Consider the following 26321-nt stretch of genomic DNA (forward strand, 5'->3'; position numbering starts at 1 on the left):
GGCCCCTTTCACACTGGGGCGGTTTTCAGGCGTTACAGCGCTAAAAATAGCGCCTGAAAAAACTGGCCCCTTTCACTCCAGTGTGAAAGCCAGAGGGCTTTCACACTGGAGCGGTGCGCTGGCAGGACAGTGAAAAAAGTCCTGCTAGCCGCATCTTTGGAGCGGTGAAGGAGCGGCATATTCACCGCTCCTAAACCGCTCCTATCCATTGAAATCAATGGGACAGCGCGGCAATACCGCCGGCAAAGCGCCGCTGCAGGCGGTTTTAACCCTTTTTCGGCCGCTAGCGGGGGTTAAAACCACCCCGCTAGTGCCCTAAAACGACAGTAAAGTGCCGCTAAAAATAGTGGCACTTTACCGCCGACGGCCGCACCGCCACAGTGTGAAAGGGGCCTTATTGTGATTTTTTTTTTTTTTTTTTTACCAAAAATATGTAGCAGAATACAGTACATATTGAGAATTAAGATTAAGAATACATATTGGCCTAAACTGAGAAAAAAAATTACTTAAAAAAAAAAAGGGGGGGATATTTATTATAGCAAAAAGTACAAAATATTGTATTTTTTTCAAAATTGTCGATCTTTTTTTGTTTATAGCGCAAAAAAACAAAACAAAAAAACCCCGCAGAGTCTATCAAATACCACCAAAAGAAATCTCTAATTTTGGGAAAAAAAGGACGACAATTTTGTTTGGGTGCAGTGTCGCACGCCAGTTAAAGCGACACAGCGCCGAATCACAAGATATGGCGCGGTCATTCAGCAGCCAAATCTAAGTCTATGGCAAAGTGCAGCTAACCCGCAGAAGAGCTAGGGGTGCCCTGCACTACACCTCCGGTGTGGGTAGACCACGGGCACATCAGTGTGAAAGCGGCCTCAGGCCCATCTCACACAATCGGTATGATTGGGTACGCCTGTCTGTTTTTTTCAGGTGGACCCATACAGTCCCTCCATTCACCTCTATGGAGCGGCAGATTTAAACGGACGCGTGTCCGCCTACACTCGCCTACCTCCAATCTGATCTGCTAAAACCAAACCTGTGTGGGCGAATCGGATCAGAGGGCCCATAGAGTAGAGTGGGCCGTGTACACGTCCGCTCTGTATGGACACGGACCCGTCCTCCGCCCATTCCACCGGTTTTGAAGTCGCTTAAGCGACCCTCTCTCTTCGAAAGGTTTGGCACCTCCGTAAAAGATGCCAAACCCCTCGGATGGAGCGTGCGATTCTTGTAAATAGAGGGTTGGAGATCAACTGGTAAAGGATGTGAAGGTTCCTTGGTCTCAGATGGCCTCTGGGTTTGGGGGAATCAATCCACTGATCTGTACTTATCAATATGTTACAGTAACACACAACCATTGTTTGAGCTGGGCTTTTCCTTCTTTTCCTTCATTTTCTGGGGCATGGAGGCCTCTTTGATTTTTCCTATCTCAGATTCAACCACGGCCTCGTGGATGTAGTTGAGCAGGAATTTCTTCCTCTGTCTCCGGTCTTTCTCTGGGTCGCTTGGTAGACTCAGACGGAATGTAACATTTTCCAGGGCGATTTGCAAGATCCCCAGGATGTCAGTGGTTTTACGCAGAGTTTTCACATCTCCATCCTTCGTGTAATTCTCAATCGCGATCACGATCTTCATTCCCATAAGTCTGAATTTTTTCTCTACCTCAGAGAAATCTTTACTGGTTTTGTTGGTGAGAACAATGATGGCGGCAACTCCTGAAAAAGAAATTAATTTTGGTGTATTTTGGTTGGTTCTGGGGGTCAAAATCCTTATCAAGGATTTTTTCTTTTTTTTTTGTCTACCATTGGGGAGATTTTCCTTCATTCCCTGTGTAGGAAATCTTTCTGGAGAAGGAGAAACCCTCTTTTAGCCCTTGTACACACGGTCCGATGGAAAATGTCCGATTGGACCGTGTGGTCGGTTAATCCGACCGTGTTTGGGCTCCATCGGAATGTTTCCGTCTGAATATCCGACCGACAAAGTTTTAGAGCTGGGCTATAAAATTTTCCGACAACATGATCCGATCGGACTTTGTCCGATCATGTGTAGAGAATTCCGATCGGACAAAGTGCCACGCATGCTCAGATCAAATTCCTAGACCAAAGCTATTGACTACTAGCCTGAACGTAGTCCCGTTGTAACGAAATAACGTCATCACGTTCCGAACGATCGGATTTTCGGACAACTTTGTCCGACCGTGTGTATGCAACACCAGTTTTGGACAAAATCCAACAGATTTGGTTGTCGGAATGTCCGACCGTGTGTACAAGGGCTTAGACCAGGGATATGCAATTAGCGGACCTCCAGCTGTTGCAAAACTACAAGTCCCATCATGCCTCTGCCTCCAGGTGTCATGCTTGTGACTGTCAGGGTCTTGCTATGCCTCATGGGAGTTGTAGTTCTGCAACAGCTGGAGATCCGCTAATTGCATATCCCTGGCTTCGACAGTTTTTCCTCAGAACAGGCGTCCCCATTTTTGCAACCAATTCACATCTGTGCATTGTTGTGCACTATGGCACGGGTGAGTTCTCATTTATTGTATATGTACATTGGGGGGGTGTTATTCGGAATGAATATCACTACATCACAACACATACAGTATAATCCAGTTCAATGACGTGTGCAACAAATCCATCCCACTCTCTGACGTTGTGTGTACTTGCCCTAAAAAACTAAAAAAGCAGCTTCCAGAGTTCTACCATTATACTCAAATAGTCTAGTCTCTAACTTCCCTAAGATGGATATCCTCAGAGGCGTAGCTTGAAGCTTGTGGGCCCCAATGCCAAAGTTGACCTGGGCCCCACCACTACTTCCAACGTGCTTGTAGATACATCTACCACATGCCAACATACTCAAAGTGGCTCAAGAGTTCAGAGTTCCCAGAGTTCCTCCTTACATCAGAGGACAGGGATCTCCACTGGATAATCAGAGGACAGGGATCACCGCTGGAGAATCAGAGAACAGGGATCACCACTGGAGAATCAGAGGACAGGGATCACCGCTGGAGAATCAGAGGACAGGGATCACCGCTGGAGAATCAGAGGACAGGGATCACCGCTTGAGAATCAGAGGACAGGGATCACTGCTGGATAATCAGAGGACAGGGATCTCCACTGGATAATCAGGGGACAGGGATTACCGCTGGATAATCAGAGGACAGGGATCACCGTTGGATAATCAGAGAACAGGGATCACTGCTGGATAATCAGAGGACAGGGATCTCCACTGGATAATCAGAGGACAGGGATCACCGCTGGAGAATCAAAGGACAGGGATCACCGCTGGAGAATCAGAGGACAGGGATCACCGCTGGAGAATCAGAGGACAGGGATCACCGCTGGAGAATCAGAGGACAGGGATCACCGCTGGAGAATCAGAGGACAGGGATCACCGCTGGAGAATCAGAGGACAGGGATCACCGCTGGAGAATCAGAGGACAGGGATCACCGCTGGAGAATCAGAGGACAGGGATCACCGCTGGAGAATCAGAGGACAGGGATCACCGCTGGAGAATCAGAGGACAGGGATCACCGCTGGAGAATCAGAGGACAGGGATCACCGCTGGAGAATCAGAGGACAGGGATCACCGCTGGAGAATCAGAGGACAGGGATCACCGCTGGAGAATCAGAGGACAGGGATCACTGCTGGATAATCAGAGGACAGGGATCTCCACTGGATAATCAGGGGACAGGGATCACTGCTGGATAATCAGAGGACAGGGATCTCCACTGGATAATCAGGGGACAGGGATTACCGCTGGAGAATCAGAGGACAGGGATCTCCACTGGATAATCAGAGGACAGGGATCACCGCTGGATAATCAGAGAACAGGGATCACTGCTGGATAATCAGAGGACAGGGATCTCCACTGGATAATCAGAGGACAGGGATCACTGCTGGAGAATCAGAGGACAGGGATCACTGCTGGAGAATCAGAGGACAGGGATCACTGCTGGAGAATCAGAGGACAGGGATCACCGCTGGAGAATCAAAGGACAGGGATCACCGCTGGAGAATCAAAGGACAGGGATCACCGCTGGAGAATCAAAGGACAGGGATCACCGCTGGAGAATCAGAGGACAGGGATTACCGCAGGAGATGCAGAGGACAGGGATTACCGCAGGAGATGCAGAGGACAGGGATTACCGCAGGAGATGCAGAGGACAGGGATTACCGCAGGAGATGCAGAGGACAGGGATTACCGCAGGAGATGCAGAGGACAGGGATTACCGCAGGAGATGCAGAGGACAGGGATTACCGCAGGAGATGCAGAGGACAGGGATTACCGCAGGAGATGCAGAGGACAGGGATTACCGCAGGAGATGCAGAGGACAGGGATTACCGCAGGAGATGCAGAGGACAGGGATTACCGCAGGAGATGCAGAGGACAGGGATTACCGCAGGAGATGCAGAGGACAGGGATTACCGCAGGAGATGCAGAGGACAGGGATTACCGCAGGAGATGCAGAGGACAGGGATTACCGCAGGAGATGCAGAGGACAGGGATTACCGCAGGAGATGCAGAGGACAGGGATTACCGCAGGAGATGCAGAGGACAGGGATTACCGCAGGAGATGCAGAGGACAGGGATTACCACTGGAGAATTAGAGGACAGGGACCCCTGGCAGGTCACTTGGTAGAGCTCCTTTCCCATCCCAGAACTGTATACAGCTCCCCCCGCCAACAAAACACAGAGCTGAAATCACATTCCTTTACACACAGTCTGTCAGTCTTCACGGGGTGTATCTGGGTTTTATGTTGCCCTTCTGACCCGTGAAATTCTCTGGTCGGGACGTCAGTGCAGTTGTAGATACACCCTGTGCAGATGATGGCTGACTGGCTGTGTTGTAAAGGAATGTAAATTCAGCCCTGCGGAGAAGGAACAGTATAGAGTGCTTATAGAGTGCTGTAATGGGAAAGGAGCAGCAGGGTATAGCATGCAGGGTGGAGGGGGTAGTCAGTGGGCTTTGGGGGGGGGGGTGCAACTTAGATCTGGGTGGCAAAGCCATGTAAAACAAAATCTGGAGCCTGCAGCCCTTCAGGGCCCCCCCAGGAGATGTTAGGGGATTTGTTTTAGCAATTTCTGAAGGTTTCTCTGTAAGTGTTGGCAGGTGTTGGGGGAAGGTCACCTCCCGGAGGTGCGTGTCTTTTCCCCAGTTGTCAGGAAAGTGAGGTAAGTAGACATCCCCGGGTGGGGGAGTACAGAGAATCCCAGCTGGTGGCTAGGAGACACTGAGCGGTGTCATACCTCACCAGTGACATCGGTCCCATCGTGGCTACAGGACGGCACTCTCCTCCTCTTGCCTCGCTGAGCTCAGTTACCATTCCATGTGGCCAGCACACAGCACAGACACTTCCCCACCCTGGGCTCTTCTCACCTCGTGCTCCTCTCCATTCAGGAAATGGCTCACAGCTTCTCCCCAGCCAATGGGAACAGAGGGATGTGGACTGTGGAAGGCAAAGTGGAAGCCCAGTACTGGAGCGCGGCTGTAGGGCCCTAGGGCAGATCGGAGCTGGATTTTGTGGAGGATATGATAATATGACAGTTAGGCTGCAGGGGCCCCCTGGAGCTAGGGGCAGGGTTGCGATTGTCACCCCCGCAACCCCTTATGCTACGCCCATGGATATCCTATCTCTATTCTACCACCTATTGAGTATTTATGCAAATGCATTGACAAACACTTGGGCCGCATATGGAAAATGTACAATTGACAAACCTCCCTGGACATCAAGCTGTCCTATATGGAAAAATGGGAGTAAGACATTGGAGAAACACTTGACTTGATGGGATGGAATAGTTTGGTACAGCATTCCTTTAAATCTATAATCAATACCTCATTAATAGAGACTAATTACAAAGTGTTTCTGAGGTGGTATATGGTTCCAGCTAAGATAGCCCCGTGGGTCCTGGGAGCCTCCCCTGTCCAAAAGTCAAAAGATTTTGGATCCACGCCTATAACCTATATCTCATATACACTCACTCCAGATGCAACCTCATTAAATCCCCACAACAGGCATTACTCTAGTAGGGGGAGTCCCGAAACTCACAAAAAGATTGATAACATTTGTTTTTAGAGCTGCAAGACTCACTAAAGCTAGATTGTGGAAATCCCCCGCCGTCCAGCTGCAATTATTAACCACTTGCTTACTGGGCACTTAAACCCCCCTCAGTCCCAGACCAATTTTCAGCTTTCAGCGCTGATGCACTTTGAATGACAATTGCGCGGTCATACAACACTGTACCCAAATGAAATTTTTATAATTTTTTTCCCACAAATAGAGCTTTCTTTTGGTGGTATTTAGTTACAGCTCGGAGTTTTATTTTTTGCTAAACAAACAAAAAAAAATGCAAAAAATAGTTTGTTATAAAATTTTGCAAACGGGTCATTTTTCTCCTTCATTGAAGTGCGCTGATTAGGCGGCACTGATAGGCTGCATTGGTGGGCACTGATAGGCTGCACTGGTGGGCACTGATAGGCATAGTTAAGGCGGCACTAATAGGCACAGATAAGGCAGCACCGATGGGCACAGATAAGGCGGCACTGATGGGCAAAGATGGGCACAGATAAGATGGCACGGATGGGTGGCACGGATAAGTGGCAGGGATGGGTGGCACGGATGGGCACTGATAGGTACCACAGATAGATGGGACTGATGGGCACTGATAGGTGGCACTGATAGGTGGCTCTGATAGGTGGCACTGATGGGCGGCACTGCTGGGCACTGATGGGCGGCACTGGGGTGCAGCACCTTTGAGGCAGATTGTGGGCACTGTGGGTGGCACTGTGGGCACTATGGGCACTGACGGGGGGCACTGACGGGGGGCACTTACTTTTACTTTTACTTTTACTTCAGAATGGCACTGCGGGAGGCAGGTGGGCACTGGCAGGTGGCAGGTGGTCCCTTGTATTGATGGCCGTGATCGGGACTGATGTCCCGATCACGGCCGCCGGTGATCGCCTTTTTTTTTTTCTCCTCGCGCTGTCAGCGCGAGGAGGAATAATAGCCGATTACCGGCTCCGTTCTATCACATGATCAGCTGTCATTGGCTGACAGCTGATCACGTGATAAGGGGTCGGGATCGACCCCTTGCACGGATCGGTGATCAGGCGAGTCTCATGGACTCGCCGATCACAGAGCGCGCCGCGCGCGCCCCTCAGGGGGCGCGCAGGCCGCTCGTACACGGGACGACGTCAATAGACGTAGTCCCGGAAATGTAGGTCCACGCTAATGCCGTCATTTGGCAATAGCGCGGATTCCAAGTGGTTAAAGGCCAAGATATCTTGGATTATGATCAATAAAACTCTTTCCCTGCTATTTCATGATAAGGTGCCTTTGTTTGATGCTGAACTATGCCGCGTACCCACGACCGGACTTTTTCCCATTTCCGCTGAAACAGACTTGCCTACACACGATCACACCAAAGTCCATTTGTTTAGAACGCGGTGACATATGACGGGACTAGAGAAGGAAGCTCAATAGCCAGAAGCCAATAGCTGGTAGACATGGCCGCCGTGAATAAATTCGTTTCGTTCTGTTCCGTTTCGATTCGTCTTAAAATTAATTTGTACTTCGTATTTCGTATCCGAAATTCCGTTCTGTTTCGTACGAAATATGAATTGTCGTTAGGTTCGTTAACGTGTACGAACGTTCTTAACGATGAATTTAAAGGCAAAAATATACCTCAATATGACAGTGGATGCTGATGGAAGTTTGGTTTTTATCCGAAATCTGAAATTCCGTTGAAGAATTTCCTATCCGAAATACGAAGTTTCATTAGATGAGAAAGAGAGAAGCGGATTGTCTGCCATGCACCGCTGGTCCAGTTTGGGCCTGCTCCTCCTGGGGCTGCTTATTATGAGGGGCTCCCACCATCCCTGTGCTGTGCTGACTTCCTCCTGGGGCTGCTTATTATGAGGGGCTCCCACCATCCCTGTGCTGTGCTGACTTCCTCCTGGAGATGCTTATTATGAGGGGCTCCCACCATCCCTGTGCTATGCTGATTTCTTCCGGGTGCTGTACCTCTGCTGTGCATATTACGAGGGGCTCCCTCCATCCCTGTGCTGTGCTGACTTTCTCCTGGGGCTGCTTATTATGAGGGGCAACCACCATCCCTGTGCTGTGCTGACTTCCTCCTGGGGCTGTACCTCTGCTGTGCATATTATGAGGGGATCCCACCATCCCTGTGCTCAGATGAAGCCCACATACGATCGGACTATCCAGTGAAATTATTCCGTCTGACCTTTTCTGCCGGAAAGTCCGGTCTTGTGTACACTGCATTAGAAACATCTCTACTGGGTTTGGTGATGGTGCTTGCCTCTACTGCTTTTCGTTTCTCCCCTCTTTCCTTTATTTTTCCTTGTTCCCGGCATATTTTGAGAATCTTCTTGATCCACAAATGGTGGTTTAAGGTTGGGTACTGTACATGGACAATTCCTTGGAGTTCTAATGGGTAATAGATCATCTATAGAAGCAGAATTTCTACCGCTACTATATATGACAGCTGCCTGCCGTCACTGGATCCTAAGGGAGCCCAGTTGCTTGCACCCATGGCGTCCCTGGGAACTACTGACATCATGAATAATCCCCACCTTTTACTGGGCCGGATTAAGAGCATTATGGGCCTGGTGCTGAGGATTTTGGTGGGACTTAAGGGCCGTGCATCAGCGTGCAACCTGATGTGAAAGGGTGCAGCGGCACTGGCCCAATGCTATGGAAGTCCCAGGCTTCCATAAGATCTCTGCATCAGCACGCGTGGAGCGCCCTGAGGTGAGGTTGAAGAGCACAGCTGTGCAGACCTAACATAACACTACAGAAGCTGAATACCGGGCTTTCATTAGGACTACCCATGTTGCTTGTTATTAATCCTGTCACCAAGCCCAGGTGGCGTGTGGAATGCAGGACTGGTCAGGCCAGGGGAGATCTCTTCCTGTCGGCCAATTGCTTTTCGTGTGCGGCCTGTTCTTTTTGGGGAGAGTGTAATACACAGAGCGCTGGGTTCAGGAGACCGTAATACACAGAGTGCCGGGTTCAGAAGAGAGTAATACACAGAGCACTAGGTTCAGGACAGCATGATACACAGAGTGTTAGGTTCAGGAGAGTGTAATACACTGAGTGCTGGGTTCAGAAGAGCATAAGGGCATTGGCAATGCCCATCAATGCAGCCTCACCTGGCCCATCAATGCAGCCTCATCAGTGCCCAGCCATCTGTACCCATCAGTGCAGCCCCAACAATACCCAACCATCAGTTCCCATCAATGCAGCCTCAAAAATACCCAGCCATCAGTGCCCATTAATGCAGCTTCATGACCAGTGCCCATCAGTGCCTGGCCCAATCCCATCAGCTCAGCCTTACCTGGCTGTGCCCAGGCATCTGGAGAGGAGAGCCACCACAGCCGGTTTATACAGAGTGGGCCCCGGGGTTCTTCCACTTACCCGGCAAATTCAGTGTCGGCTCCTCTAATGGATGGCTCAGCCAGTCCAGGAGGGGGGACCTCATGTGTCACTATTCTGCACCGGGTAAGCAGGAGATGGAGATCCCTGCTCTGTTAACCAGCGGTGCTCGCCACCACCCCCTTCCTTTCAGAGGAGGCAGCAGGCGTCCAATAGCCCAGAGTTCCCGGACAAACCCAGGCCTTGGGACTCGGGGTTAATAATTGCCATTATAAAGACTGAAACTTGGGGATTTTTGGGGGCCCATTTAGGGCTATAGCCCCCCCTTCTGAAAAAAAAACAAGGTGCAGGTAGGAAGGTTTACCATTCCTTTAAGCAGCTCATTTACATTAGTTAAGAGCAGTGGCGGTGCGTCCATAAAGGGCGCAGGAGCACCCCCCTCTCTCCTGCACCACTCTAATCAACATAGATAGATTCATGCATTGCATGAATCTACAATATCTATTGTCGCTGCTGAGACCCCCTATTCAGGTGCCCGACCCATTTTCGGGCACCGGGTGCCTGAATTACACCGGCGGAGTCGTTTTTTGGAAGCACTTGATTAGATGATGTGAGAAGTGGGCACAACGCTGTGCGTTTGCTTCTCACTCAGCTGTATTTTAGCAAAGCGAAGGAATTTGCTTTGCTAACATTGAACCGCCTCTCAGCCAATCAGGTTGCTGGATCTGTGTTGCCTGTCACCTGATTGGCTGAAATGACAGGCGCTATGATTGAACGCATCGATCAGGTGTCCAATCATAGCAGAGGATGAGAGGAGGAGTGAGCGGGAGAAGACATCGGGGTCGGGGAAGAAATGGAGGACACCAGACACTACTCGCCACTTGCCGCCGTCACCCGCTGCCCACCCGAGACAAGGTAAGTGCCGGGCAGATGGTGGGCGGGCGGCAAAGTGGCAGCACTTGGGGCTCAGTAGCAACATTTGGGGCACAGTGGCAACACTTAGGGCACAGTGGCAATATTTGGGGCACAGTGGCAGCACTTGGGGCACAGAGGCAACATTTAGGGCACAGTGGCAGCACTTGGGACACAGTGGCAGCATTTGGGGCACAGTGGCAACACTTTGGGCACAGTGGCAGCATTTAATGAGCACAATGGCAGCATTTGGGGCACAGTGTCAGGGTTTGATGGGCACAGTGGCAGCATTTGGGGCACAGTGGCAATGTTTGATGGGCACAGTGGCAGCATTTGGGGCACAGTGGCAGGGTTTGATGGGCACAGTGGCAGTATTTGGGGCAAAGTGGCAGCATTTGGGGCAAAGTGGCAGCGTTTGATGTACAAAGTGGCTGCGTTTGGTACAGTGACTGTTTGATGGGCACAGTGAGGCTGCAATTGATGGGGGATTTTTTTCAGAATTTTTCAGTTTGTTTGCGCCCCCCCCCCCCCAAAAAAAAAAATGTTGTGCACCAGCCGCCACTGGTTAAGAGGCTAATTACCTGTCATGGCTTCACAATTCTTAAGAAAAACTTCCAGATCTTTCTGTACATGTGGTTGAAGGTCATATGACACGCTGAGAAAAATAAGAATTAAAAAAAAATTAGAACATTCACTTTACCATGGTCAAATTAAAAATGTCCAATTGCTTTAAACAATATATGGGGGGGGGGATTGTCCTAATCCTGCCTGTAAAGGAGATCTTGAGTGTTTAAGACCACCAGCAAATGACATTTCATTGCCGGCTTCCTTGCCTTGCTTAAAAAACAAACAAACACACAGACCCCTCCAAGGATCTGCTTAGTATTTTGGGGGCCTTTGGAGAGATATGTGTCCTTTTTTTTTTTTTTTTTTTTTTTTTCACGTAAGCTGGCCATGAATGTAATTTGCCGGCAATTTAAACCATATCATTTTGTTCTTTGTAAATGTCACTTTTTATAGCACCCGATACAACAAGGAGGAATTCAAAAAGAGTCTCCACCACCTTTGAGTCTAGTATGGATTCTAAGGGGGTGCCTCACACAAAAGAAAAAGAGTGTGAAGTCCCCCGGGAAATCCATACCAGACCCTTAGGCTCCAGAATGGATTTTTTTTTTTGTTTAATTGTATGTTTTATTGAAAGATTTCTAAGATACATAGAAAAATGTAACATCAAATAATTGTCAGTTTTCCCCTCCCATTGCCTCTAATGTAAATCATCATTACCATAATTTCTATGTGTATTTTTGTTATCCTTTAGGTAAGAGTTGGTAGGACCATTATATATGCTCCCTCTCTTCCTGTATAATCAATTACCATTGATTATTAATTATTAATATTTAATTGTATTATTTGTCACAGGTACCCCCTAATTTTTATAGCAGCTCCTGATGAGTGGAAACAGTCCACGAAACGCGTCAAGCTTTTTACCAGTGGATATTTTGCCCCAATAACCAAGATTTCCCCATGGGTTTGATCTATTTAAATCATCAACTCATTTCATTGGTTTTTACTGTATTTGCATTTTGGGATGTACTATTGGTCTTTTACTAACTATGTGTAATTATGCTATTATAATACAAATTATATATAATAATGTTAATATAATATGAATGTGATTATGTTATTATCATATTATTTATTTTATGTATTATAACATTGATTTATTATTAACTTACTTTATTGTACTATCTCCCCCTGCATTGCCTTTAAATTATTATTTTATTGATTGGTTTAATTGACCCTCAATGTCTTGTTTCATATAAAGTCTCGCTGCTGCCCCCTCGTTGTCCCTTTTTCCCTTCTTTTTGTTCAAATAATTGTCAGTATCATAAGATGTAAAAAAAGAACAGGAGAAAATAATCAATCACAGGAAATAAAAATAGAGGCCAAGGCCAGTAAAGTTCAGGTTACAGTGTCATCAGTTGTACAAAAATGACACTTTAATACTTGTAGAAATCGCGGAGAGGAGGCTACAAGGGAAAGGAGGAGTGGGGGAAGGGCCCAAAGAGTGGGCAGACTGAGTGTATTAATATATCACACCGTGAGAGTAGTCACTCGATAGGTCCAGGGTTGATGGGGTCCAGAATGGATTTTAAAAGGGGGGCTTCACACAAAAACAAAAAAAAAAAAACGCTTGAGGTCCCACTTAAAAACAAAAAAAAAAAAGCTGAGATTCTCCTAAAAATACAATAGTATGAGCCTACAGCCTGGCTGGCCTGCAGAAAGAGGAGATGAGTCCACGTCGCTCTCCTAAACCATACCAGGCTACATTCCTTCAACATGGGGGGGGGTGCCTTGCCAGGGGGGGACCTCCTTGGCAAAGAACCTTGTTGCTATGTTGTTGGGCAAAGGCGAGGACAAGGGCCTCATCCAAACAACCCTGGCCTGCGGTTGGGGGGGGGTCTTTGGGAAGGATGCTTACTGAAGTCTGAAAATCCCCCCTTTAATAATAAGGGGGCTACAGATGCAGCCCCCCCATGTGAATAAGTACCCCCATTCAGTCACAAAGGAAAAAAAAAAGTTGCAACCTAGAAGTAAAGACATTATTTTGGTTAAACAGCCCTGATAAGATGTTTCACCTGTAGATAAATATGGGAACAAGTAAGTCAGTGGTGTTTTTGCTCAAGTCTTCATCTACCAGGATCGACATTCTGTCTTTAAAGTCCTCTTTCCACTCCACAGGCTGATCCAATGGATGAAAATTTCCTGGAAAATAATAATGGTGTAAGTTGGGAAAGGAAAGATGAAACAAGAGCTAGCAATCAGTTGACTCATATATTCCCCACATTACTGGAGAAGCAATAAGTATATACAGAAAACAGATTATTTGCAGCAGCTGTAAAGCAATACAATACCACTTCCCTATGGAATTTTTCTGGGCGCTAACGAACATCCCAAAGCAGCTGTTTTAAATCTGGCAGTTAGTTTAATCTCCACAGTTCTCTTGGATTTGGAGAACCTCACGCTTTACACATGTGGACCCCCCCTCCCCCCCCCCTCTAAATGATGGAGTTTTTCAACCACCTCATCCCCCGGAAGATTTGGCTGTTGAATGACCGGGCGCGCTCGTGCCATGTTGTACCCAAACAAAATTGACGTCCTTTTTTCCCCCACAAATAGTGATTTCTTTTGGTGGTATCACCTCTGCGTTTTATATTTTTTGCGCGGTAAACAAAAAAAAAAGAGCGACAATTTTGAAAAAAAAAACCACAATATTTTGTACTTTTTTGCTATAATAAATATCACCATTTTTTTTTTTTTTTTTAAAAAAGCTAATTTTTTCTCAGTTTAGGCCGATATGTATTCTTCTACATATTTTTGGTAAAAAAAAAAAAATCGCAATAAGCGCAAAAGTTGTAGCGTCTACAAAATATTGGATAGATTTATAGCATTTTTATTATTTATTTTTTTTGGCGGTGATCTGCGATTTATATCAGGACTGTGAATTGTGGCGGACACATCGGACAATTTTGACACATTTTTGGGACCATTTGGCATTTATACAGAGATCAGTGCTAAAAAAAAATGCATTGATTACCGGAAAAATGTCACTGGCAGTGAAGGGGTTAACACTAGGGGGTGATCAAGGGGTTAACACTAGGGGGTGATCAAGGGGTTAAACGCGTTCCCTGGGAGGTGGTTCTAACTGAAGGGGGAGGGGGCTGACTAGAGGAAGTGACGGATCGTGGTTCTTAGCTAATAGGAACACATAATCTGTCACTCATCTCAGAAAAGAACAGGGAAGTGTGTGTTTGCACACACACTTCCCTGTTCTGTCCCTCGTGCTTGCGTTGGCTCGAGGTCCGCGATCATCGCGACCCTCGGCCACAAACACCGGCACCCCCTGCGCTGTGCAGCGGGCGTGGGAACGTGCCCGCTATCCCAATCCCACGGTGCGACATACAGCTGCGACGGTTCATGGGATCAGATATGTGAGGGCCTTGAGAATAGCGTTCTGAGTAGAGAAACACTGTTTTCCGTTTTCTGTGCTCCCAAAACAGGGTCTGGTTGCCCGGAGGCTTAAAAGAGATTTGGGTGGGAGAATCCTCTACCCCTGTCCCTAAGCTTGAGGGTCCTTCCTGCTGCCTGGACCAATACTTTGGCAGTGCTGACCATATTGCTGCCTGTAATGACCCAGGACATTATGGACCATGTTTCTTCCTGCTGCTTGGAACAATACTTTGGCTGTGTTGACCATATATCTGCGTGCTGCCTCAACTGACTATGTACAGTATTTCTGCCTGGACACCCCTGCCTGCTACCTGGACCAATGCTTTGGCTGTGCTGACAGTATCTCTGCCTGTACGAACTATGGACAGTATTCCTGCCTGCTGCCTGGATGATTGCTTTTGCTGTCGCTGACCACATCCCTGCCTGCTGCCTGGACCGATGCTCTCCTCTGTGGACCCCTGCACTTCTAAAACCACAGGAAATCTTTTATTATTTGGTATGTACCTGCTATTTGTTAGAAATATGAAGGGACTTCAAAAATGTGATCGGTAGTCAGAAAATTATATGTGTAATTTATGCTCGTAGAATACTTGAAGGTGTTACTTTAATGTTGGGCCTCTATATGTGGCCAGGATGTGTAAAAGTCTCACACATGTGGTATTGCCATACTGTCACGGTCGTGCCACTATCCCGGTCGTTCAAGGAAGACTTACCCGCAGGTTCCCCGTACAAGGGGATCGTCGGCGCCTTCGGACGCGGGTCGGCGCTAACGAACGCACGCGAGTGCACGTAGTCCCCAACAGGCGCACGCGGGTGCGCGTTGACACGAGCGGGCGCACGCGGGTGCGCGACGAGCCGAACGGGCGTACGTGGGTACGCGGGGTCACGAACGGGAGCACGGCTACCCGCGGGGGTACGCAAACGTACCGTGCGACCGTTCGTGGCGCCCAATTGCCTATTTAAGGGACCTGCTCCTGCTCCTCAGTGCTGTCCTGTCTACAGCGTTCCCGAGACTCCTGCTATCCGTTCCTGTGTGTGTGCTCCTGATCCTGTACCCGGCCTGTTCCTGGACCTTGCCTGTTTGCCGCCTGCCTCCGACCCTTTGCCTGATTGACCTCGCTTCTGCCTTCTGCTCTGTACCTCTGCTGCCCGATTGTTGCCGACCCTGCTCGTCCCTGACCACGCCTGCCTATCTACCTGAAGTTCAGCACCGACTACTTCTGCGGTTCCTGCCTGTTCACCTGTGCCAGCTGTCCTGCAGTTCCAGTTCAGCACCCAGCGCTGGTTGCACCTGCCGTTCCAGTCTACCACCTGTTCCGGCTTGCCTACTACCTGCTATCAAGCCTGGCACTTGTGTCCTCCGGACTCCTGAAACCCTGTTCCCCCCTCCAGGGGCTCTCGAGCCGGAGGCTTACGAGGCGCCGCTCCCTGCACACTTGGGCTCTCCAACCAGGTACGTGACACATACTCAGGAGGAGTAGTGGAATGTATTTTGAGGTGTCATTTTTGCTATGTACATGCTATGTGTTAGAAATATCTTATAAATGGACAACTTTGTGTAAAAAAAAAAGCATTTCATTATTTTCCAAATTTTCCAAAAACTTCTGGAAAAAAATGAACGTTCAAAAGACTTCTTATGTCTCGTAGATTATGCATTGGGGTGTTTTCTTTCCAAAATGGGGTCATTTTGTGGGCAATTCCATTGTCCTGGTGCTCCAGGGCCTTCAAAAATATAATAGGTGGTTGAGAAATGAGATGTGCAATTTATGCTCCTAGAACGCCTGATGGTACTACTTGGATGTTGGGCCTCTGTATGTGGACAGGATGTGTAAAAGTCTCACACATGTGGTATCGCCATACTCAGGAGGAATAGTTGAATGGTAGGATTGCCAAAAAAGCGTTAATTTATCATTATTCATTATAGCTTGGCCTTCAGTAGGCTAAATAGAATCGTGGAAGATTTCCAAGACCTAGGAGATTCTGGTTGCTACAAATATGAACGCTATTAGTCTTCTGGTGTTCCCTCCACTGGACGACCCAACAGAGCCTGTTGTGGAGACTTAATGAGGTTCACCTGGGTATCTGCAGGGGTACAGCTGATGACTTATCCGTTGTTAGTGATCAGCAGTCAGGTGAATTTCTTCAGCCAATCAGGGCTTAGAATACACTGTGCAGTGCGCAGTCTATTGTGAGGCGCTCGGTGGGGGAACATCTAACCGAGCGCCCCGCAAATTTGGGTGTTCCACAAACACCTGAACAGGCGCTGTTCGGGGCCAGACCGATGCTTGGCCTGAACCGTTGTTCATCCATCACTAATCCTAAATGATAAATTGAGCTTCTTTGGAAAAATCTGGGTTAAATATCTTTCAGATTCCTCTTGGATGAATCGGATGAAGGCCTCTTTACCCCCCCGGTAAAGAGAGCCTTGACTGATTGGGGCATGGCCGGGTGCCGGACAAAGGAGATGATTGGTGGAAACATGGGGGATGGGCCTGAGTTCAGGGAACCTGTGCCCCCGGGGGAATTATGGGTCTTTCGGAAGAATTGGATGGTAGAGCTGTCCACCCTCCCGCCCCTTTTTTCCCTCGGTTATGGTATGTCACAGCTTGCTGCGGTTTCTTGACCTTGCCAAGCATTTAAAGTTACTGTAATGGGCTATGCCCTTGATGAAAAAATTGGAAGTAGGCTGTCTGTCCAGCACTTATGGTAAGGACAGGTCCCACTACTCCCTTTTGGTATTGAGTGCTGTGACTGGCACTGGTTAAATGTGTTTACATGTTACGTGTTGGAATTGAATAAAGCTGTGGCCTTGCCCGTTCCGAACCTAATGGTTGTAAGTGTTTTATTGAATGGGGTAAAAGGGCAAGGGTGGGGGGTTTGTACCTAGGCCCATTGCGCTTCAGCAGTCATGGCTCTTGCCTCAGCTGAATAGGGTGCTCTTTTTATTTTCGCTTCCTCCTCTAAAAGTTCCTTTCTTTGTTTCTTATTTACTTCTATGACCTGCAGATGGTTCTCAAAGAGGAGTTCCAATCACCTGTGGAAAAAATAAGTCAGCGGCTACAAAAAGTGTAGCTGCCGACTTTTAAAAAAATGGACACTCACCTGTCCAGCAGTGAGCTCACCCCAGTCGGTCTCACCCGCTGTCTTCGGTCCCCGGTGCCAGCATCTGCACTACGGGCACCCGGCTGTGACAGCTTGCAGCTTCACAGTCGGGTTCCCCCTGCGCATGCGCTAGTGGTGGATGCAGTTTTCTGGGACCTGTCAGTGTCCCAGAAGATGTCAGGGGGGAGGGAAGGAGGAGAACTTCGGAACAAAAGTGGGAAGCGGGTACCTGTCAAAATGCCTTCTCCCCCCCCCCACTCCTCAACAGTGCCAATTGTTCAAGAGGAGCAGGGAACGAGTCCTTAAAGCGGAACTTCTCCTTTTGGGTGGAGCTCCGCTTTAGGGGATGAATGTGATGGACATAGGCTTAGCCCTTGTACACACGGTCGGAGAATCCGTTGGAATGTGTCCTATCGGACCGTGTCGTCGGATAATCCGACTGTGTGTGGTATGCATCGGACTGATTCCGTCGGAATATCCGTTGGACCCAATTTTCCAACATGTTGGAAATATTTCCCGACCAACTGGTTCGATCGGACATACTCCGATCATGTGTAGAGAATTCCGATCGGACCAAGTGCCACGCATGCTCAGATCAAATTCCTACATCAAAGCTATTGGCTACTAGCCTGAACGTAGTCCCATCGTAACGAAATTACATCATCACGTTCTGAAAGATCGGATTTTTCACCAACTTTGTCCGACCGTGTGTATGCAACAGTTTCGGACAAGATCCGACGGACAAAATCTGACGGGCAAGATCCGACGGATTTGGTTGTGGAAATCTCCGACCGTGTGTACAGGGGCTAAGTCATGGTTGGAGTCAAGAACAGTTAATGTAGTTCAGCTGGATGTATACTTTGCATTGCCCCCTCACTAAATATACAAAGTTATGGGATGTCTTACTACTGTTATAATATAAGCCCTTGTACACACGGGTCGGACATTCCGACAACAAGATCCGTCTGATTTTTTCCAACGGATTTTGTCCTAAACTGGTGTTGCATACACACGGTCGGACAAAGTTGTCGGAAAATCTGATCGTTCTGAACATGATGACGTTGGTTCGTTACGACGGGACTACGTTGCGGCTAGTAGCCAATAGCTTTGGTCTCGTCATTTGATCTGAGCATGCGCGGCACTTTGTCCGATCGTAATTCTCTACAAACGATCGGACAAAGTCAGATCGGATCATGTTGTCGGAAAATGTAATATCCAGCTCTCAAACTTTGTTGGTCGGACATTCTGACGGAAAAAGTCCAATGTAACCCACACACGGTCGGATTATGCGACAACACGGTCCGATCGGGCCTTTTCCGTCGGAATTTCCGACCGTGTGTACAGGGGCTTAGAGAATCAGATGTGTTGGTGACGGGGTGCAGGGTCCTTTTTTTTAGGTTCATATGGGCACCAAAGGTATGGTGTAGGGACCCATCTGAGGTACGGCTCCCAGGTCGGTGAAGTGACAAGCAGGTACTGTCCTGGGTTTTATGCCTATTAGGACCTTGTAGCCCTTTCTCTTTAACCACTTGGGTACCGCGCTATTGCCGAATGATGGCATTAGCGCGGACCTAGATTTCCGGGACTACGTCTATTGATGTCGTCCCGGTTACGAGCGGCCTGCGCGCCCCCTGAGGGGCGCGCGCGGCGCGCTCTGTGATCGGCGAGTCCGTGAGACTCGCCTGATCACCGATCCGTGCAAGGGGTCGATCCCGACCCCTTATCACGTGATCAGCTGTCAGCCAATGACAGCTGATCATGTGATAGAACGGAGCCGGTAATCGGCTATTATTCCTCCTCGCGCTGACAGCGCGAGGAGAAAATAAAAAAGCCGATCACCGGCGGCCGTGATCGGGACATCAGTCCCGATCACGGCCAGCAATGCAAGGCACCACATGCCACCTGCCAGTGCCCACCTGCCTCCCGCAGTGCCATCCTGAAGGATAAATAAAAGTAAAAGTAAGTGCCCCCCGTCTGTGCCCACAGTGCCACCCACAGTGCCACCCACAGTGCCACCCACAGTGCCACCCACAGTGCCACCCACAGTGCCACCCAATCTGCCTCAAAGGTGCTGCACCCCAGTGCCGCCCATCAGTGCCCAGCAGTGCCGCCCATCAGTGCCCAGCAGTGCCGCCCATCAGTGCCCAGCAGTGCCACCTATCAGAGCCACCTATCAGTGCCACCTATCAGTGCCCATCAGTCCCATCTATCTGTGGTACCTATCAGTGCCCATCCGTGCCACCCATCCGTGCCACTTATCCGTGCCACCCATCCGTGCCATCTTATCTGTGCCCATCTTTGCCCATCAGTGCCGCCTTATCTGTGCCCATCGGTGCCGCCTTATCTGTGCCTATTAGTGCCGCCTTAACTATGCCTATCAGTGCCCACCAGTGCAGCCTATCAGTGCCCACCAGTGCAGCCTATCAGTGCCCACCAATGCAGCCTATCAGTGCCCACCAATGCAGCCCATCAGTGCCCACCAATGCAGCCTATCAGTGCCGCCTTATCAGCGCACTTCAATGAAGGAGAAAAATGACCCGTTTGCAAAATTTTATAACAAACTATTAAAACATGATTTTTTTTTTTTTTTTTTGCATCTTTTTTTGTTTGTTTAGCAAAAAATAAAACTCCGAGCTGTAACTAAATACCACCAAAAGAAAGCTCTATTTGTGGGAAAAAAATGATAAAAATTTCATTTGGGTACAGTGTTGTATGCCCGCGCAATTGTCATTCAAAGTGCATCAGCGCTGAAAGCTGAAAATTGGTCTGGGACTGAGGGGGGTTTAAGTGCCCAGTAAGCAAGTGGTTAATAAAAAGTCTGGTCTGGTTTTTATGTTATTAATGTTAATGAATGGTTATTTATATTTGTTTAATTAAAAGGCTACTATGGCCAATTTAACTCCAATTTTGTGTGGTGTGGTCACTAAGGGAAAAGGTGGGGTTTCCTTGGCATACCAGTAACAAGACATATTTAATACAATACTCGCGGTTACGCCTACTCACCGAGCTGGGCATAGACTTCTGCACGTTCAAAGTGAGTGATCGTATTACATCCTCTGTTGTCCACGATGGTGATATTGGGGGTGAGCTCATAGGTATTTCTTCTCATAGTTATGCTGCCTCCATCTGAAGTCTGTCCAGTCGGAGCATATTCTTTAAACGGTTCTCCGTCATTCAGGATGTACTTACAGGAGTTAATAAAGGAGGATTTACCATGACCAGTAAGGCCAAACAGTTGTAGGAGGACCTGCTTATAGCCCTGACTGCCCAGATCTCCATCATCCAGGCTGAAGGCCTTAATCTTCCTTCTCAGTTCCTTATAGTCCATTTCTGGGTCTTCACAGCAATGTGCGCTGCCCTGCTTATCCCTTTCTTCCCAGTGACTATCAAATGAAAAACAGCTCTGCTTAGTTTTCATTTTACCCTTTCCACATAGTTTCACTTTGCACTTCTGTGTTAAAGGGAAACTGCACTTTATTATTATATGTTTATTACATTTTTAGGTATGCGGGGAAGGTATGTGGTGCTTCCCCATATACCTAGCATGCAATAACACGAGTGCTGTGAGTGCACGTGGACTGTGAGTACACGAGTGCTGTGAGTGCACGTGGACTGTGAGTACACGAGTGCTGTGAGTGCACGTGGACTGTGAGTACACGAGTGCTGTGAGTGCATGAGTGCTGTGAGTACACGAGTGCTGTGAGTGCATGTGGACTGTGAGTACACGAGTGCTGTGAGTACACGAGTGCTGTGAGTACACGAGTGCTGTGAGTGCACGTGGACTGTGAGTACACGAGTGCTGTGAGTGCATGAGTGCTGTGAGTACACGAGTGCTGTGAGTGCACGTGGACTGTGAGTACACGAGTGCTGTGAGTGCACGTGGACTGTGAGTACACGAGTGCTGTGAGTGCACGTGGACTGTGAGTACACGAGTGCTGTGAGTGCATGAGTGCTGTGAGTACACGAGTGCTGTGAGTGCATGTGGACTGTGAGTACCCGAGTGCTGTGAGTACACGAGTGCTGTGAGTGCATGTGGACTGTGAGTACACAAGTGCTGTGAGTGCATGTGGACTGTGAGTGCACGAGTGCTGTGAGTGCATGTGGACTGTGAGTACCTGTGTATTGCCTTGTTGAGAACCAGTGTATTGTTGAGTATTTGTGTCAGGAAGCTAGTTCATTTGGACAGGGTATAACCCCCAATCCCCATCAAATTAGTAGGTACGATGCCCGGTGGGTGTGGAGATGCGACTCGGTGTACACCTTGCAGCATGTATGCATTCCTTGATCATCCGATCGAGGGCGAATTCTGCTGTGCAAAATATAAGCACATTGTTTCCCCCAGAAGCCCAGGTTCTGAATTTATGGAAGTGACTGTCAGCACTGAGAAGACTCTGTATACCAAAGAAGAGTTGGGATCATACTCGGGCCCGGCACAGAGGCGGGTGGAGACGAGAGGCAGGCACCAAAGCAGAGTAGATGGGTGACAGTCAGGAAGGGTAGAGGGGAACCTGCCAGGGAGCAGTGGTGTATTTCGATTTTGTGCTGCCCTAGGCCTAACTAAACTCGTACTCCCTCTCATTTAAATATGACCCACCCCTTCCTGTCAAGGCCCCACCCCTTCCTGTTTAAGACACACCCTGTCATCTGTAAACCACACCCCTTCCTCATTAGGCTCCACCTTTTCCTCTTAAATCTCCACCGCTTCCTCTCTATACATTAAAAGTGGATACCAAGTGCATACTTGTATATTTTGTTGTTTTGTATACCATTTCAAATGTTGTATTTATTATTTTATGAGATAGTCATCATCAAATAAAATAATGGAAAGTGCAACCTCGTCTGTGCCCATCATTGCAGCCTTATCAGTGCCCATCAGTGCAGCATATCAGTGCAACCTCATCAGTTCCCATCAGTGCAGCCTCATCAGCACACATCAGTGCAGCTTATCAGGGGTCACCAGCGCAGCCCCATCAGTGCCGCCTTATTAGTGCCCATCAGTGCAGCTTATCGGTGCCCATCAGTGCAGCCTCATCAGGGGCCACCAGTGCAGTCTATCAGTGCCCATCAGTTGCGGCCTCATCAGGGGCCACCAAAGTGGCCTATTAATGCAGCCCTATCAGTGCCGCCTTATCAGTGCCCATCAGTGTCCATCAGTGCGGCCTCATCAGGGGCCAGCAGTGCGGCCTTTCTATGACCATCAGTGCTGCTTTATCAGTGGAGCTCATCAGTGGCAATCAGTGCAGCCTCATCAGTTCACATCAGTGCAGCTTATCAGGGGCCACCAGTGCAGCCCTATCAGTGCTGCCTTATCAGTGCCCATCAGTGTCCATCAGTGCGGCCTCATCAGGGGCCAGCAGTGCGGCCTTTCCATGCCCATCAGTGCTGCTTTATCAGTGGAGCTCATCAGTGGCAATCAGTGCAGCCTCATCAGTTCACATCAGTGCAGCTTATCAGCGGCAACCAGTGCAGCCCTATCAGGGCTGCCTTATTAGTACCCATCAGTGCAGCTTATCAGTTCACATCAGTGCAGCTTAAGAGTGCCACCTCATCAGTGGCAATCAGTGCAGCCTCATCAGTTTTATAATATCACAGCTTATTGGTTTATATGAATCGTGTATGGATTAGAGCACAGAGCACTTTGCAGTACATCCGTTTGCACTGAATGTGGACTGTTTAAGGAGTTTGCATTGATTTCAGCATTCATGGAGCACTTTGCAGTAATGAACTTTCATTTCAGCATGCATGGCGCACTTAGTATAAAATGAAATCAATGCAAACAGTCCACAGTCAGCGCAGGGGTGTATTCGAGGGGGGGCAACGGGGTGATTGCCCCCCGAGAATTCGGGTGAGTGCGTGGGCAGGCGGGCTGCTTCATGGGTGTGAGTGGGCGGCTCCTTGGGCCGGCCGGGCTGTCGGCCGGCACGGTTGGTGAGAAGGCTTGAGGCTCGGCGGGCGGGTGAGAGTGCGGGCGAGCAGCTGAGCGGCTCGGTGGGTGAGCGGACAGCTGGCCAATCAGGGAGCAGGCGGGTGGGGAAGCAGGGTGATGACATCATCTCTCACCGCCTGGTTCCCGCCCTGCAGTACAGTTCTGCCCTCACTGTGCAGGCAGCCGTGGGAAGCAGGAAGATGACATCATCTCTCTGCTGCCTGACTCTGGATCGCAGCAAGAGACCACCTTAGTAGGAAAGTGACACAGCAAGAGACAATCCGCAACATGTAGCAGGCATCGTGGCAAGTGATAATCTGTAACGTGTGGCAGGTGACATGGCAAGTGATAATCTGTAACGTGTGGCAGGTGACATGGCAAGTGGCAATCCACATCTGGTGGCAGGCGACGTGGCAAGTGGCAATCCACATCTGGTGGCAGGCGACGTGGCAAGTGACAATCTGCATCTGGTGGCAGGAGACGTGGCAAGTGACAATCCGCATCTGGTGGCAGGAGACGTGGCAAGTGACAATCCGCATCTGGTGGCAGGCGTCGTGGCTAGTGACAATCTGCATCTGGTGGCAGGCGACGTGGCAAGTGACAATCCGCATCTGGTGACAGGCGACGTGGCAAGTGACAATCCGCATCTGGTGGCAGGAGACGTGGCAAGTGACAATCCGCATCTGGTGGCAGGCGTCGTGGCTAGTGACAATCTGCATCTGGTGGCAGGCGACGTGGCAAGTGACAATCTGCATCTGGTGGCAGGCGACGTGGCAAGTGACAATCTGCATCTGGTGGCAGGTGACGTGGCAAGTGACAATCCGCATCTGGTGGCAGGAGACGTGGCAAGTGACAATCCGCATCTGGTGGCAGGCGACGTGGCAAGTGAAAAAACATATTTTCTGGTAGTGCCCTTCCCGAGACTAGACTCTGGATCCGCCCCTGATTCAGTGAAAGTTCATGTACTGCAAAGTGCTCCATGCATGCTGAAATCAATACAAACTCATTACACCGTCCACATTCAGTGAAGGTTCATGTACTGCAATGGTAAATGAGTTTGCAGCACGGATCACTTACTCACAATATGATCTGTATATTAATTCAATCCTTATTGAGCACTTTATATTGGCCGCTTGGCCCATTCTCCATATCATACATGCTATGTACTCTGCCCCAGCTGCCAATGTGGTTGCTGCAGGTCACATCTCCAACAGTACCCACCTGCACAAAGGCACTAGGCAAGGGTGCCCCCTATCCCCTCTTCTGTTTAATTTAGCCCTAGAACCCCTCCCCCGTTTCTTGCTCTTTCACTCAAACCTCGTCGGAGTTAAAATCGACATGCACCGCACTCTTTGTGGATGATATTCTAACTTTCAGACTCCAGAGGCAGACATGACACACATTTAAGAGATATTTTGAACATTCAGGGCTTGTTCAGACCTGAGAATCAATTTCTCTAAAAGTGAGATCCTACCCCTCTTCCAAACATGACCCCCCCTCCCCCCCCTTCCCCATCGGGCTGCTAACTCGGTCTTAACAATTGTTAAAAAATCACATCACCTATCTGGGGATAAAAATAGGAAAGATAAAAATGGCTGGCAGTCTCCACTCTAATTCATCCCAAAGGTCAGGTGTTCTGGTGCGGTGTTGTTTTCATGGGTTGGGGACGGCCCCTTCCTATTCCAACATGACTCCGCACCAGTGCAAAAAACAAGGTGCATAAACACATGGATGAGCGAGTTTGGGCTGGAGGAACTTGACTGGCCTGCACAGAGTCCTTACCTCAACCCGGGAGAACATCTTTGGGATGAATTCTAGCAGAGACTGTGAGCCAGGCCTTCTCGTCCAACATCCGTGCCTGACCTCTCTAATGCGCTTCTGGAAGAATGGTTAAACATTCCCATAGACACATCTCCTAAACCTTGTGGACGGCCTTCCCAGGAAGCAAGTAGTTAACAGGAAAGCAGAGGGATTGGCAGGAACTCCGGGAATTTCACAGAAAGGAAGTGATAAGTAAAGAACAGGAGATGTTCCCATACAAGTACTGGTGACCAGCCAAATATCAGCAATAGGAAGTGTTGGGGTAACAAACACTTTAAGGTAAAGCTGAGGTCACTCAACCAGGGCCGTCTTTAATACTGATTGGACCCTGGGCAAAAATGTTCTTGGGCCCCCCCACCCCCCACATAATTTCGCTCTCCACCTGCTCTGAGACATACAATAAATAGCAGCTAGGCTCAAAATCAGTTTACTGAATCAGATCAGGCAGAGATTTGCGATTGTTGCCAGAGGTAACAGCATATCATTACCGCTTACTGACTGGTTGCTAGAGGTTACAGCACACTTTATGGCTCACTGATTAGTTGCTAGAGGTTACAGCACATGATTTCCGCTTGTTGATTGGTTGCTAGAGATTACTGTACAGTAATACTGCTCACTGATTGGTTGCTAGAGGTTACAGCACATCATTTCCTCACTGCCTGCAAACCATGGACTGGGGTGGTGAGCGACCCATCAATAGACAGAAAACTCCTAGGGATCCTAGAACTCCTGGGATCAGCGGCAGTGCCGGGGGGGGGGGGGGATTTTGTGATCAATGGCAATGCTGATTTTTTTACCGACTACCAATATAAAGAGGAGTTTCAACACTGGCTACCAATGTAATAGGGGTTTACACTGACCACCAATGTAATAGGGGTTTACACTGACCACTAATGTAATAGGGGTTTACACTGACCACTAATGTAATAGGGATTTACACTGACCACTAATGTAATAGGGGTTTACACTGACCACTAATGTAATAGGGATTTACACTGACCACTAATGTAATAGGGGTTTACACTGATCACTAATATAATAGGGGTTTACACTAACCACTAATGTAATAGGGGTTTACACTGACCACTAATACAATAGGGGTTTACACTGACAACTAATATAATAGGGATTTACACTGACCACTAATGTAATAGGGGTTTA

General features: G+C 48.7%; 1 protein-coding gene across 1 annotated transcript; it reads right to left on the reverse strand.

Moving 5' to 3' along the window:
* Positions 1-618: 618 nt before the first annotated feature.
* LOC144000407 (uncharacterized) lies at positions 619-25256 on the reverse strand. The gene is made up of 5 exons (XM_077494222.1): positions 25122-25256; positions 20417-20796; positions 12940-13066; positions 10882-10955; positions 619-1709 (listed from the first exon to the last, which is right to left on the reverse strand). The coding sequence occupies exons 2-5, from the start codon at positions 20739-20741 to the stop codon at positions 1333-1335; spliced, it is 903 nt and encodes a 300-aa protein (XP_077350348.1). The 5' UTR covers positions 20742-20796; positions 25122-25256; the 3' UTR covers positions 619-1332.
* Positions 25257-26321: the final 1065 nt, after the last annotated feature.

This window comes from Lithobates pipiens, unplaced genomic scaffold (assembly GCF_037356315.1).
Source record: "Lithobates pipiens isolate NorthernLeopardFrog02 unplaced genomic scaffold, aLitPip1_a1.2 Scaffold_22, whole genome shotgun sequence".
In the NCBI taxonomy this organism is placed as follows: domain Eukaryota; kingdom Metazoa; phylum Chordata; class Amphibia; order Anura; family Ranidae; genus Lithobates; species Lithobates pipiens.